The sequence below is a fragment of the Rutidosis leptorrhynchoides genome, unplaced genomic scaffold (genome assembly GCF_046630445.1).
Source record: "Rutidosis leptorrhynchoides isolate AG116_Rl617_1_P2 unplaced genomic scaffold, CSIRO_AGI_Rlap_v1 contig356, whole genome shotgun sequence".
NCBI lineage: Eukaryota > Viridiplantae > Streptophyta > Magnoliopsida > Asterales > Asteraceae > Rutidosis > Rutidosis leptorrhynchoides.
The window spans coordinates 47,898-61,532 of record NW_027266593.1 but is presented as its reverse complement, the minus strand read 5'-3'; the positions used below and the strand labels follow the sequence as shown (position 1 = coordinate 61,532).

The following is a 13,635-nucleotide window of genomic DNA, read 5'->3' as shown; positions in this document are numbered from 1 at the left end:
TGAAGTTTAAAAATAAATACTAATGAGTCATATAATTAAATCCAATAACAAGTGATATAACTATCCTCTAATAATTAATAAGTATTTTACTAATAAGAATAAACTCTTTAAATTTCTCTGTATATAGATAGATAGTATCATTGTATCAAGCATTTCCAGCATACAAAACTTTCAAGTTTTATTTATTTATATAAGAGAAAATCAATTCAGTGAATTCTCGACGAAATTGTTTCAATCAGTTTTTCTTACAATAATATAATATTAGCTGGATATATTTTTCTTCTACATTCTAATTAATTAATGTAAGATTATTTGTGTTCTCAAGCAAATCACTTTGAACTTGCACAGTAGTATATTTTTGAGGATAAATACATTTAAAGTTAAGATTAAAGAAATATCCTGAAGAGCTCGAGTGTCAGACTCTCGACGGATGTAATTCTGATTGGGTAAAAAAAAAAAAAGTAAAATGAAGAAATACGTAATACTGTATATACTTTTTTTCTTTTTTTTGAACATTACATCATACTAATATGTATGTATACTTAAAGGTCAAAGCGCCAACTACTCTATTTTTAACACCTTGGCTATGTAATTCAGTACTGGTTCGAATAGAAATTGTTTCCTTTTTGTTGTCTTTGTGAAGGGTTTAATTTCGATTTTGTCTGGATATGTAAATGGGATTCAAGTATCTAGGGTTTAGATTTCTTCATCTCCGACGATGGGTGCGTACGCTTTGAATCGAAAGCGCAGCGACGAATCTTTTAGTCCATATCCCGATATTCATATCTCTAAAAAACCTAAATTACTGCCTCCTTCCATCCATCACAGCCCCGATAAGCCCATACTAAGTACAGCTTCGAGGATCTCTCGATATCCAGTTACGAAACCCCCCCCCATTACGCAGACAAGTCCATGCGCCTGTTAGAATCCTCAAATTCGGATTCTCGAAAACCAAAGCAGCTGTTTTTTCTCAAACAAGAAGCAAGGAACAAGAGGATAAGATGGGGAATACATTGAGCTTCAAATACACCCTAGCAAAGACTAAGGCCTTTGGTGCCTTGAGGTTCTTCCCTAAAGAGAAGGAACCTGTTGTTGATGTTGAGAGGAATGCAAATATTAGGGAGGAGGTTATATTATCCGATGATGACTGTGTAGAAGAAGTTGAGAAACGCAATGTAGATGATCATAATTTGGCAGAGGAGCCAATTATTCAACCGTCTTCATCGTTTGTCCTCACATATGGTAACTTTAGGGTTGATGATGCCGGGAAGTTGCTGGATTCATTCTCCTTAAAGCCGGATTTGAGTGTGCCTACTCTTCAGGCATACAAAAATCTGCTAAAGAATGTTGAGAGGAGTGATCCCAAATTAAAAGCTCTGGAATTCGAGATTCAGTTTAATGAGAATAAGCGATCCTGGTTTGAGTCTCAACGCCATGTAAAGAAGCCTTTGGAGCCTGTAAGTTCTCTTTTTGTTAGTTGCCGTACTAGGAAAAGTACAAATGTCAGAAATTTTAATTATGAAAATTTCGACTTGCTGTCTGCAGGAAATACCTTGTGAACCATTCATTCCTCTTTCGGAGGAGGACGAAGATGATATTGAATCTGCATTCTCTAATCGAAACAACTCGTAAGTGATGCTTGTATTCCCTGCTACTTGAACACTTGGAATGTGCCTTTTTTGATGTATTATGATTTTCTTATGCAGCAAGATCCTGGTAACACATCAAAACTCAGGTATTGATATTACAGGAAAAATGTTGCAATGCCTTAGGCCAGGACAATGGTTGAACGATGAGGTATTTTTTGTGTAATTAAGCTTATATGATAATGGATTAGTTTGATAGGTTATGTGTTATTTATTATTTGTATTTGTTGTCTATCAAAGGTCATCAATGTTTACGTTGAGTTGCTGAAAGAGAGGGAAAGTAGAGAACCAAAGAAGTTTCTCAAGTGTCATTTCTTCAACACTTTTTCTACAACAAGGTTGGTTATATCTCTTTAGTTATCTTTTCTAATTGCTCTCCTTCTATCTTTTCAGTTGAATGATAACACCTTTTATTCTTATGTCAATCTGTAGTTGAGAAGTGGAGGATTTAAAGCTGTGAAAAGATGGACTACGATGAGGAAGTTAGGATACTATCTCATTGACTGTGACAAAGTACTTTCTACCTCCTTTCGCATTATATTCTTTTTGCATAATTAAATTAGAACTCGCCCATATTTGTTTTGATTTTTTATTTTTTTCCAGATTTTTGTGCCTATCCACCGACAGATACATTGGTGTTTGGCGATTATCAATGCAAAAGATAAAAAATTCCAGTATCTTGATTCACTCAAGGGAAGAGACCCCGAAGTACTAAAATCGCTGGTAGGAATAGAATTTTCTTTATTTGGTTTTTGAATATCATATAAGGCAATATGCTGGTGAAAAGTGTGAAGATATGGCAAATTAAGATAGTTTTTGTCATTATCTTTTTCCTATACAATTATGCTGCTGGAACTTCTGCAAGGGAAGAAAGGATTTATTTTATTTTTTCTCTTCACTTTCCTTCCAAAATTCACAATTGGTGTTTGTGAAATTCAGTTGTTTTTCATTTGCATGTGACAGGCTTCATATTACGCCGAGGAAGTGAAAGACAAGAGTGGAAAAGTCATTGATGTAAGTTCTTGGGAGAGGGAATTTGTTGACGACCTCCCCGAGCAAGAAAATGGGTTAGTACATGAGATCCTTGATTATCTTTCTGCTTTCGTGAAAATTTGTTAGCTGTAATAAGCAAAACTGCAAGGCAGTGAAAATACAAAGTAATCATATTTTGATTAAGCTTAAACGTAAACCGAATTCTTTGGATTTGTATGGATATCAGTATCATCTAGGTTTAAATTGGTTGGTTTGTATTACCAGTTTGTTCTTGAAACAAAAAATATTCTCGTCCATAGTTAAACATTTCGCATTTTTGTTGTCCTATAAAATGTTTGTGGTCATACTTGTCAAAAACAACCATGTTTGTGGTAATATCTGCAGCTTATTTAGTAAACTAAAAAGTAAGAAGTATTCGAGTTTTTTTCCCCCCCTTTTATTCTTCCGGGCCAACCTTCATGGAGAACTTTTTTTCTATATCAATTGAACTTATTTGAGTGTAGCATCCATTCTATTATATCTTCAGACATTTAATATGCAGTTATTTTCTCCTATTGATAATAGGTTTGACTGTGGCATGTTTATGGTAAAGTATGCTGACTTTTACAGCAGAGGTCTAGGACTTTGTTTTGAACAGGTAAGATGCTCAAAATAGTTTTGCCAGAAAGGCTTTTTATCTGCCTTACATGAATGTAGAATATACTACTAGTATTTAGTCCCTGTTTCTTTTTAGAGAAAAAACCGAAAGTGGTCATTTTCTTTTTGAAAGTTGGATTCTCATGTAAAGAATTCCAAGACGATGACCAATCTAACATCTTTGCTAAAAACACAGGGACTATTATATATTATGCTAAGGCCTTGCATAATTTATGAATTGTTATCTAATTCATCTATATTATTTTCAATGTGTAGGAGCACATGCCGTATTTTCGCTTGAGGACTGCCAAGGAGATTCTTAAACTTAGAGCTGACTGATTGAGTGTTTTTAACCTAGCATAGCTTGTGTTGTGTGCAGTTGATTGAGTGTTGGCCTCGAGTATTGTAGTTGAATGTTAAGTTTTAGATATGAGAGTTTATCAGATAGATCTTGGAAAAAAGAGAGTTTATTCAGATTTGTTCTTTATGACAATTTTATGCGTAAGATTTTGTCCCCAAGATGACCGAACCGACTTGCTAATTAGTTTCCTGACTTGAGCCTGAGTACCAAAAACCTACTTTCCTGCAGCCATTGTTTCAGCAACTCAATAGATGATGATATGGAAGTTATAGTATACAATTTCTAAATATGGTAGCAAGATGCAATGGTACTATTACAACAGTCCAGTGAGAACCTTTTAAACCTATTTCAACTTTCATTTCTTCTTTCATAAGCTTTCCCAATAAGCTTTTTTTTTCCCACAGGCCAAGCCTAGCATATTCGCAGATGTGCTGCGTTAGCGATGAACTCTCTTCCGAATAAGAATCTCCTCTTCTTTTAGACGATGTTGGAACCTGGCAAGGCGAGATTGAAGACCAACGAGACTTGCTGCTTTGCATGAGAGCACAAAGTTCAACTGAGTCACATAATTATCTATTTGGCTTCCTGGTTGATCCACTTCTGCTAACATTTTCATTTCCTGAAACACAAAATCAGAGTAAAATGCACTAAGTTTTACTCAGTTTATCCGTCTTTTCTGCATTCGTTAAAAGTAACCATAAATCTATTTTTGAGACAGAAGTGAAACAAACAAAACTATTAATAGAGGAAGAGAAGAAAATATAACATACTTCACAGACAATCTCCATTGTGTCCTCAATCTCTTTCCTATGAGCTGCTTTCAATGCCTCTTCTTCCTGCAACATATCAAAATAGTTGTTACTCACAAGGAAAAGGAAAAATGGTCATTGATGCGTACAAGTAGAGCCAACCTCAAGTATTGCGTCGATGTTTGTATCAGGAGGTTCATATTGTCTAGAACCAACATTATTATTGACTGCACCCTGCTGCCTAGAGTTTGATGTGGACGAATCAGGCAGAGTGTGATCTTTTCTCTTCCCTGGGTGCTTTTTGACGAAGGGGTGATACTTTCTCTACTTTTTCTTCTGTATCAACTAAACTTTGCGAGTATGATGAGTAAATGTTTTGACTCATAGAATCACCATAAGAATTATTCAACTGAAACCTCGAGTTATCCATAGAACCAGAGCCTATCTCACTTTCTTCTCCCCCCTTGAACGGATAATTTGTTGAGGATTGCTTCTCAAAATCAATGTTTCTGTCAATTGAGAGAGTTTCTTTCTCCATGAATCTTGGCCCCACATCAAAATCAACATTATTGTTGTATGAGAGGGCTTCTTTGTCCACGACCTTTCTCCCCACTTTGACCACTTTTGCATCCTTTTGCTCATAAACATCTTCTACATCAACAGAAACAGGTACATCTTTAGTTGTTGACGTGCCATCTAACAGCATCTAGAAAGGATTTTTATCCACTTAATGTTAAAATGTCACAAGCAGAGTTGATTTTACTAAACACAAAAGGGAGCAGAAGAACTTTAACATGCCTGTTTGACCATAAGCAAAACAAGTGGCTTTTGTTCTCTGAAATATGGTGGGTATGATGGGCTCAACAGTAGCTTGGTATACCTATAAAGAAGCAAGTGAAGCAAGGAGCCAATTAGTACAACCAATCAATAGTTAAAGAGTTGAATTCAATCATACTTCCCACAAATCTGGATGCAAAAACTCAATGCCTAGAACCCAGTCTCAATAATACCATTTAAATAAATGTTTATTTGAAACAATTTAGTTTACTCGTATATAAAGCGAAATAGCAAAGAGTGCAATGTACAACCTCCAATACAAAATCATTACCTCATCATTGGTTACATTATCATCCAAGATAGCATCAAAAGTGAACTCATGTTTCTCCACATATGCAGTCAAGTCCACCTTTTTAGATGTAAAACACAAACCAGAATATTAAAACTTTGCAATGGACATAACAATCCATGAGGGTAGGAGGCGGGAGACCCAAATTAATCCACCACATCATCAATAGTACAATTCCTGTGGAAAGACAGAAACAAACCTTCAGCTTCGGCTCATGAACACTTAAAGAATTATCAGTGACATCTACAATATCATCCTCTTTCCGTGAGATCTCCTTTTTGTTTAAAGGTCTTTGCGCACCTGCAAGACACATAAAAGGCCAACATCAAAAGCTTCCAATGTAAAAAATGAAATCAAACAGGGTCTTTTATGGGCTGTGTGTTATATAAGAGAAACCAATTTGGTCAGCTAAAATTAAGTTCTTTTCTTTTTTACAAAACCAAGCAAACAATGGCCTCAGTTTAGCTATCCCTCAATAAGATATGTAGTAGCACAACGTCATCTTAGTGGTTCATGAAATACAAGACGCAAAAGAATTTGTTCACAGCCGATGAAACTATCATACCACAACTTTAATCTTAGCCACGTTATTTTCCTTTGTTTAAAGGTCTTTTGCGCACCTGCAAGACACATAAAAGGCCAACATCAAAAGCTTCCAATGTAAAAAGTGAAATCAAACAGGGTCTTTTATGGGCTGTGTGTTATATAAGAGAAACCAATTTGGTCAGCTAACATTAAGTCTTTTTTTTTTTTACAAAACCAAGCAAACAATGGCCTCAGTTTAGCTATCCCTCAATAAGATATGTAGTAGCACAATGTCATCTTAGTGATTCATGAAATACAAGACGCAAAAGAATTTGTTCACAGCCGATGAAACTATCATACCACAACTTTAATCTTAGCCACGTTATTTTCCTTTGTTTAAAGGTCTTTTGCGCACCTGCAAGACACATAAAAGGCCAACATCAAAAGCTTCCAATGTAAAAAATGAAATCAAACAGGGTCTTTTATGGGCTGTATGTTATATAAGAGAAACCAATTTGGTCAGCTAAAATTAAGTCTTTTTCTTTTTTACAAAACCAAGCAAACAATGGCCTCAGTTTAGCTGTCCCTCAATAAGATATGTAGTAGCACAACGTCATCTTAGTGATTCATGAAATACAAGATGCAAAAGAATTTGTTCACAGCCGATGAAACTATCATACCACAACTTTAATCTTAGCCACGTTATTTTCCTTTGTATTGTTCTCTTTCCCATTAGTAGAAAATGGATCTGAAGTGTCACCATCAATCGGCTCTCTTTGTTGTTTGCCACCCACACATTCATTTTCAAATGCTTGTGCACCACCAGGTATAAATGGTGATGTCTCAAATTGTTCCGAAATTACATGCTGCAAAGGGGCCAAAAAAAAGGATTTCAAGTAAGCGTGTAATTTCACTCGTAGCCTCGAGAAGTGTGTCAGATAATGGATAGGAAAAGGACACCGGAAACAATGCTGTTGACATTGTACCAGCATGCGTCACGTCAAACTTTGACACTTAATCAATGGGTACTAAAAGAATCCATACATCAGATAGAAGCTCTGTGTCATCCATAGCATGAAGATCCAAAAGCCCAGCCCGAAACCCCCCCTAAACTCTGGAGAATCAAACCCATCTAAGACAGAATACCCTCCTGAAGTTTGGGCAGTTGGCGTAAATGGCTCAGACCCATCCCCATTGAAATTGAGGTTTCTCATCAACTTGAAAAGCCTCTGTTTCTCCTCTACGGATTGAGCCCCGTAACCCCTTCATCAACATTACAAAAGTCATTGTTATCATTTGAACTATAAACTTGATGTTTAAAACTAAACTACATTGGATATCTTCTAATCATGCAGGACGAGTAGATTAAAAATCAACAAAGAATCCAACAGGAAACAGCGAATAGGTACGTATCCACACTAACAAAAGTAAAATTTTCATAGATTCATTTAAAACTCGATAACAGAAGATCAGAAACTCTCTATACCTTGAGGCATTTCAACCATTTCACTATAACTCAAGAAAGTAAAGAAATGGTCACTAAAAGCTAGATCAGAGGACAAAAGTTAGCAATCGACCTGGATGTATCTTGAACACAAGATGTATAAATGGACAACGTACAGTAGAAAATTAAACTAATAAAAATAATGGCACACCCAGCAAGTGCCATGATTGGGTAACTAACAACCATCGCTTAACCTATATTTTGAGTCAATTGATTGAATATTCTTAGTTTACCTGAGTTAGGAGATTGGGAAGTAGCCGTTGATCAATGGCAGTAGAAGTGGAGGGAGAGCCCAGATGCTGTAAGCCTGCCGACTGCAGCCACCGGGAAATGACCGCATCGCTGGCTGGGACCACATTACCGCCGGGGTCGTAGAGCGGCGCTGCAGCATTGCTCTGCTGCATCTGACCGCCCACGTGGCGCTGTGATCGCTTTTGAGGAGCCAGTTAAAGCAATGCTTTACACGCACAATAAAACATATAGAGTAGTAGTATTAAGTAACAAGAAAGAGAAAATAATTCCTCCATTGAAATACATATAAGAGTAGGCGGAACGGAATTACTCACGAGGTGGAATGAAATCGAGATGATGAAATGTATGTATTAGATAAAATGCCGATCTGCAGAAAGTGAACGATCAAGGAGAAGCAATGACTTTACTTACTGAAGAGAAAGGGATTTAGGAGAAGAAGAAATGAGAAAAACTAACTCGGTGGAATGGAAGAAAGACGTGTAGTACGCGAGAAGTGAAGTTAATTCTGTGGAATTTGTATTTTATGGAACAAGCAAGCAACCATTATATTATTATTATTCTAATTATTGTTACAAACTAATGAAATTAAATTAAATTTGACCCAATATCATCGGCATAATATCATTTTACCTCATAAATGATTTAGCTAATATTTAGTTATCGCGAAATTTAATGGATGTTTTTCGGTTAGTTTTTTAACAATTATCATAAAATTTTATATACGTGACATATATTTTTCATTAAATATTTTCAATTAGCTCCATATAAATTAACATGTCACATGTTGATTAAGCGAAAATAATACGTAAATATTCTGACAAAAAATTAGAATTCTAAAAAAAGAATCGAACCAAAAATTAGAATTCTAAAAAAATCTAACCGATTTTAACAAACACAGCTTCTTCTCTTTCTCATTCTAAGCAAACTCAACTCAGTTTCAAAGTTTGCATTTTGATTTGAAGAACAAATCGTCGTCATCAACAGCTCAAGGTTAAGCACCGATGTTATCATCAACAGCACTTTTAGCAGCAGGAGCAGCATCCTGGAAGCAAAAAAAAAAAAACAGTTATCAAAGCTAATAATTGATAATCTGAAACGTGCTTTGTTCATATCTTGAACCAAATCGACTAATTTACTAAGATGGAGTCGCCGACCCTCAGATCCACGATGATCCAGCCCCGTCAGGCGGCGTCGCCGCCGTGTCTCCCGGTCTCGGGTCCATCACCTTGAACCGATCTATGGTTTTGGTTAATCTTGAATTTTAATTCAGATCTGTTCGGGGTTCAAATTTTAATCCATCACCTCCCACGTTCTCTCTGTTTGGGATTTGCCTACGGCCTCTGATTTCAGGCACGTTTTGTTAAACGGGTCGGATTTGACTCCGGCACCTTCTCCTTGGAATGGAACGATTGAATCGAATGGAATCGAAGAAGCTTGTTCGGTACAAATAAAGGGCATAATAGTAATTTGTCGTATAATTTCTGATTTGGCTCGTGCGTTTGTTAAAATAAATGTACACGCATGTTAAAATAAAAAACGAACCGATTTTTTATTTGGTTTGGTTCGATTTATTAAAATTTTAATTTTTTTTCATAATGTGTCATTTTCGTAGGTGACATGTTAGTTTATGTAGAGCTATCTGAAAATATTTAACGAAAGATACGTGCCACGTATGTAAAATTTGACAATAAATATATATTTGTTAGAAAAACTAACAAAAATACACCCATTTCGTAAAAAAGGTACATGAATATTAACTAAATTATTTTTTAAATACTAAAAATGATATTATCTCTAATATCATCAGATCAAACATCAAATCTAATATATGCTCGGATGGGATTGATCGAAATCGATGTCTAACATATCGCTACCTTCGTTGCAATAAAGTTGCAGGAGTGGAACTTAGATCATCTGATCAGCTTAAAACTTTCCCTCTCACAAATAATTTAGTTCAATCATATACTCAACGTAGTGTAGTTCATCAAGAATAAATTGTTATGTTTTGATATCATCAATCCATCTATTTATATCTTATACATATATAATATAATAACATAAAAAAAAATCATATTTGTTTCAATCCGTGAAACGATCTAGTAGTGGAGAGCACGCGTCTTTTATGATAGTATTTACCTTAATCAATATGGTAGAGCAGAATAAAATAATAATAGTATTTGCGTGTCTACGATCTAGATTGGCCAGCAAGTCTAATCACGAGGTTGAAGTCGTCGTGGTGTCTCATACGGCATGGGGGCTTCTAGGTAATTTGGACCGTGCCGTCGTAGGCTCCTCCGGCTGAGGATCGGCCAGATACGTGTAGCGGCTCCGTCTTCTTTGTGAGGCTATGCGCCCGGTAGCACGGACACCGCCGGCCTCGCCCTCCCGAAGAGGCCGAAGCGCCTAAAGCTGAGGAGACCTAGGCCTCACAACTGTACAGGTCGCTTTCAGCACTGACAGTCCAAGTCAAACCTAAAGGTGTCCCCTATATAAGACCCTTCTCACAGACTTACACTTAGAGACACATAAGAGATTAAAGGCATTTACACACTCTCTCTAGAAGCAGTATCATTCCCTCACTAGACCTGAGATTCACCACGCAGCCGCTCGGCTTCGTGGTGAGCCTCATAGGCCCGGATAGACCGTAGACGCTTAAATACTTCTCACCCCCCATTATGTCCTAAGTCCATAACCTAACTCGAAGACTAATCGGAAAGAGGCACGTGCTCCTCACCTATACTACGTTTCGGATCAAGTCGAAACATTGGCGCCAACTACTGGGACTACATGAAAAGTTACCTTTTTCTGTATCTAGTCTTCATAAAATTTTTCCAGATTCCAACACACAATTACCTTTTTGAGTAACTTTCTTCATAAGTCTTCCAGACTTACTGTTGATGCTATCTCTTAACCATGAGAATCAGAACCGCTAGTGCTGAATCTGGTCCGGAATTGAAAACCGCGCCACTTGCCCTTTTCCCTATGGCCGGAAATGGTCATCTTGGGAGCAGAAATTGCAGATCTGTTTGCACCCTTCTTAAGAGCAGGAAGACACCAGCTTGAGGACGAGAGCACCTCAGCCTAATCCCACCTCCCCAAGAGCTCGAGACACAATGCAGACATTGGTTGGGCACAGAGAGTCGATCCCAAGACCCTCTTTGAAAAGGAAGGCCAGTGCCAAAGCTTGTTATGCAGAGCCGCTCGGCACAAACCTAGATTTTTCGGAGGAAGACTTGGAAGGTATTCAGTTTCCTCACACTGACCCATTGGTCATCTCGATGTGGATAGCCAATATGCCGGTCAAGAAGATACTAGTAGACGACGTTAGTTTTGTCAATATCCTCTACTATCATGCATTTAGGACTATGGGCCTGAGAGACGAGCACTTGTCACCGCCGTCAAGGGCGATTTATGCAATAAAAAAAAATTGTAATCCCCGTCAAAGGCCAGATTGGGCTCCCTGTGACCCTTAGAGCTAGAGCCCGCAAGGCCTTGCAAATGGTCGATTGGCTAGTTGTGGAAGCTCCTACAGAATATAACGCGATATTCGGAAGAAAAGGGATTTCAGCTTTCTCCGGTGTGCCATCTTTCCTCTACCAGGCCATTAAATTCCCTACTACTGGTGGTATTAGCACTGTTCGCGGAGCCCAGGGCGTAGTTAGGATATGCCACATGGCCGCTATAGAGTCGAGAGAGCACAAAGGGCTGGCTGATCCACTAAAGCCCACATCTTTATGCAGCCGAGAACAGTCGTGGCACCAGAAGCCCCACGCCGAGCATCCAGACAATCCTTAGCGGGGGACTTAGACGCTCGCGACGATTTCACCACACCTCGAGCCCGGCCGATCGAAGATCTCGTGAAAGAAGAAGGTCGGGTCCAAAAGCATGTGTATTACATCAGCAAAATCCTCCACGGGGCTGAGGTCCGCTACTCCCGAGTCGAGAAATTTGTATTAGCTTTACTTACGGCCGCACAAAAACTGAGGCTGTATTTCCAGGCCCACCACATTCGAGTGCTCACCGAACAACCCTTGAGGAAAATCCTCCACGATATTAAATCCAGTGGTCGCATGATTAATTGGGCAGACAAGCTGGGTGAATTCGACATATCTTATCACTACCGGCCGGCCATCAAACGCCAAGCCCTAGCGGACTTCATCGTGGAATGCACTGTACCAGACAAATAGCCTGGAACAGTTGACGTTGAAGGAACATCAACCAACCCACCTATAGCTCCGCCCGCGGAAGGAACCCTGGATGAAGAATGCTGGAGAATGTTCATCGATGGCGCTTTAAATAAGTCGGGAAACGGAGCTAGAGTAATCCTTTACAGCCCAGACGGCTTCAAGGTAGAATATGCCATGAAGCTGAATTTTGCCACCACCAACAACGAGGCCGAATATGAGGCAATGCTTGCAGGCCTCGCCCTTGCTCGAAGGCTTAGGGAGAAAAGAATCCGCGTCCATAGCGATTCCCAATTGGTAGTCAACCAGATATCCGAGGATTATACTGCCCATGAGCCGAGAATGGCTAAGTATCTGGCTACAGTAAGAAACCTTCTAGGTCAATTCGAATGGTCGTGGGTAGCCCACGTACCGAGAGAAGAAATTTCGCCGTCGATCTCCTATCAAAGCTCGCCTCGAAGACCTTGAGGAATTTGATAGGCTCGTCTACACCGAAGTGTTGGACTCGGCATCCATTGACATGCCCTTAGCGGCCCCCATAGATCAACAAGTGAATTGGATGACCCTTATAATGGAGTACATCTCATAAGGCACCTTGCCAGACGATCCGAGCGAGACCAGACGGCTAACGCGCATAGCCACCCATTATACCATCATCGATGGAGCCATATACAAACGCTTGCTCTCCTTACCATTGCTCGAATGCCTAACACCAGACGAAGCCGAATCCGCACTCCAGGAAACTCACGAGGGGACTTGCAGACAACACTTAGGAGGAAGAGCACTGACTTTGAAGATCATCCGCCAAGGATTCTTTTGGCCTACTATTCAAAAGGACTCAGCTGAGTATGTGAAGCGGTGCGAAGCCTGCCAAAGGTTTGCGCCTATTCCCAATCTACAACCCTAAAACCTCGCGCCGATTCTGTCGTCTATTCCCTTCAACGTATGGGGAGTCGACATAGTGGGTCCTTTGCCACCGTCCATTAACCAGAAGAAATGGATCATAGTAGTTGTAGACTACTTTACCAAATGGGTTGAAGCTGAAGCCGTACCCAACATCAACGAGGTCCAAATCGAACGCTTCGTGTGGGTCAACATCATAACTCGCTTCGGCCTCCCAAGTGTCCTTCCGATAACGGGTCTCAGTTTGCAAGCGATCGGTTTATGAGATTCTTGGACTACTACCGCATAGACAATAGATTTACCTCGGTGGCGCATCCGTCGGCCAACGTCCAAGTTAAGGTCACCAACAAATTGTTGATGAAGGGGATAAAGAGAAAACTGCAGGAAGCAAAGGGCAGGAAATGACCGGACGAACTCCCCAAAGTACTATGGGCATACCGGACCACTTGCAAAATAGCAACTGGTGAGACGCCATTTCGACTGGCGTTCGGCACTAAAGTCGTAATCCCGTTGGACGTCGAATTTCATTCGTTTAGAATACACTGCTATGAAGCCGCGAACAAAGATAATGTTGAAACTGGCGAGATGCCGCAACCGCGCGCATAGAAGAGCAGAAGCTCCTGCTTGCCAGGTCCTACAATCGCAAGGTACGCCGCAAATCATTCAAACGTGGAGACCTGGTTCTTCGAAAAATGGAGGTTTCCCAGCCAACTGACGTCGCAAAGAAGTTGAGTCCTAACTGGGAAGGACCGTACA

General features: G+C 39.3%; 1 protein-coding gene and 1 pseudogene across 1 annotated transcript; one reads left to right on the top strand and one right to left on the bottom strand.

The window, feature by feature from the left end:
- The first annotated feature begins 718 nt into the window (after positions 1-718).
- Positions 719-3,614, top strand: LOC139883124 (ubiquitin-like-specific protease ESD4). Its single transcript, XM_071867338.1, is given in 10 exon segments — positions 719-886; positions 888-1,457; positions 1,546-1,628; positions 1,707-1,797; positions 1,887-2,002; positions 2,087-2,159; positions 2,250-2,369; positions 2,610-2,713; positions 3,204-3,276; positions 3,552-3,614. Coding segments are annotated over 10 exon segments (1,461 nt in total).
- A 458-nt stretch (positions 3,615-4,072) lies between these two features.
- Positions 4,073-10,466, bottom strand: LOC139883123 (kinesin-like protein KIN-13A; annotated as a pseudogene).
- Between the last annotated feature and the right edge of the window lie 3,169 nt (positions 10,467-13,635).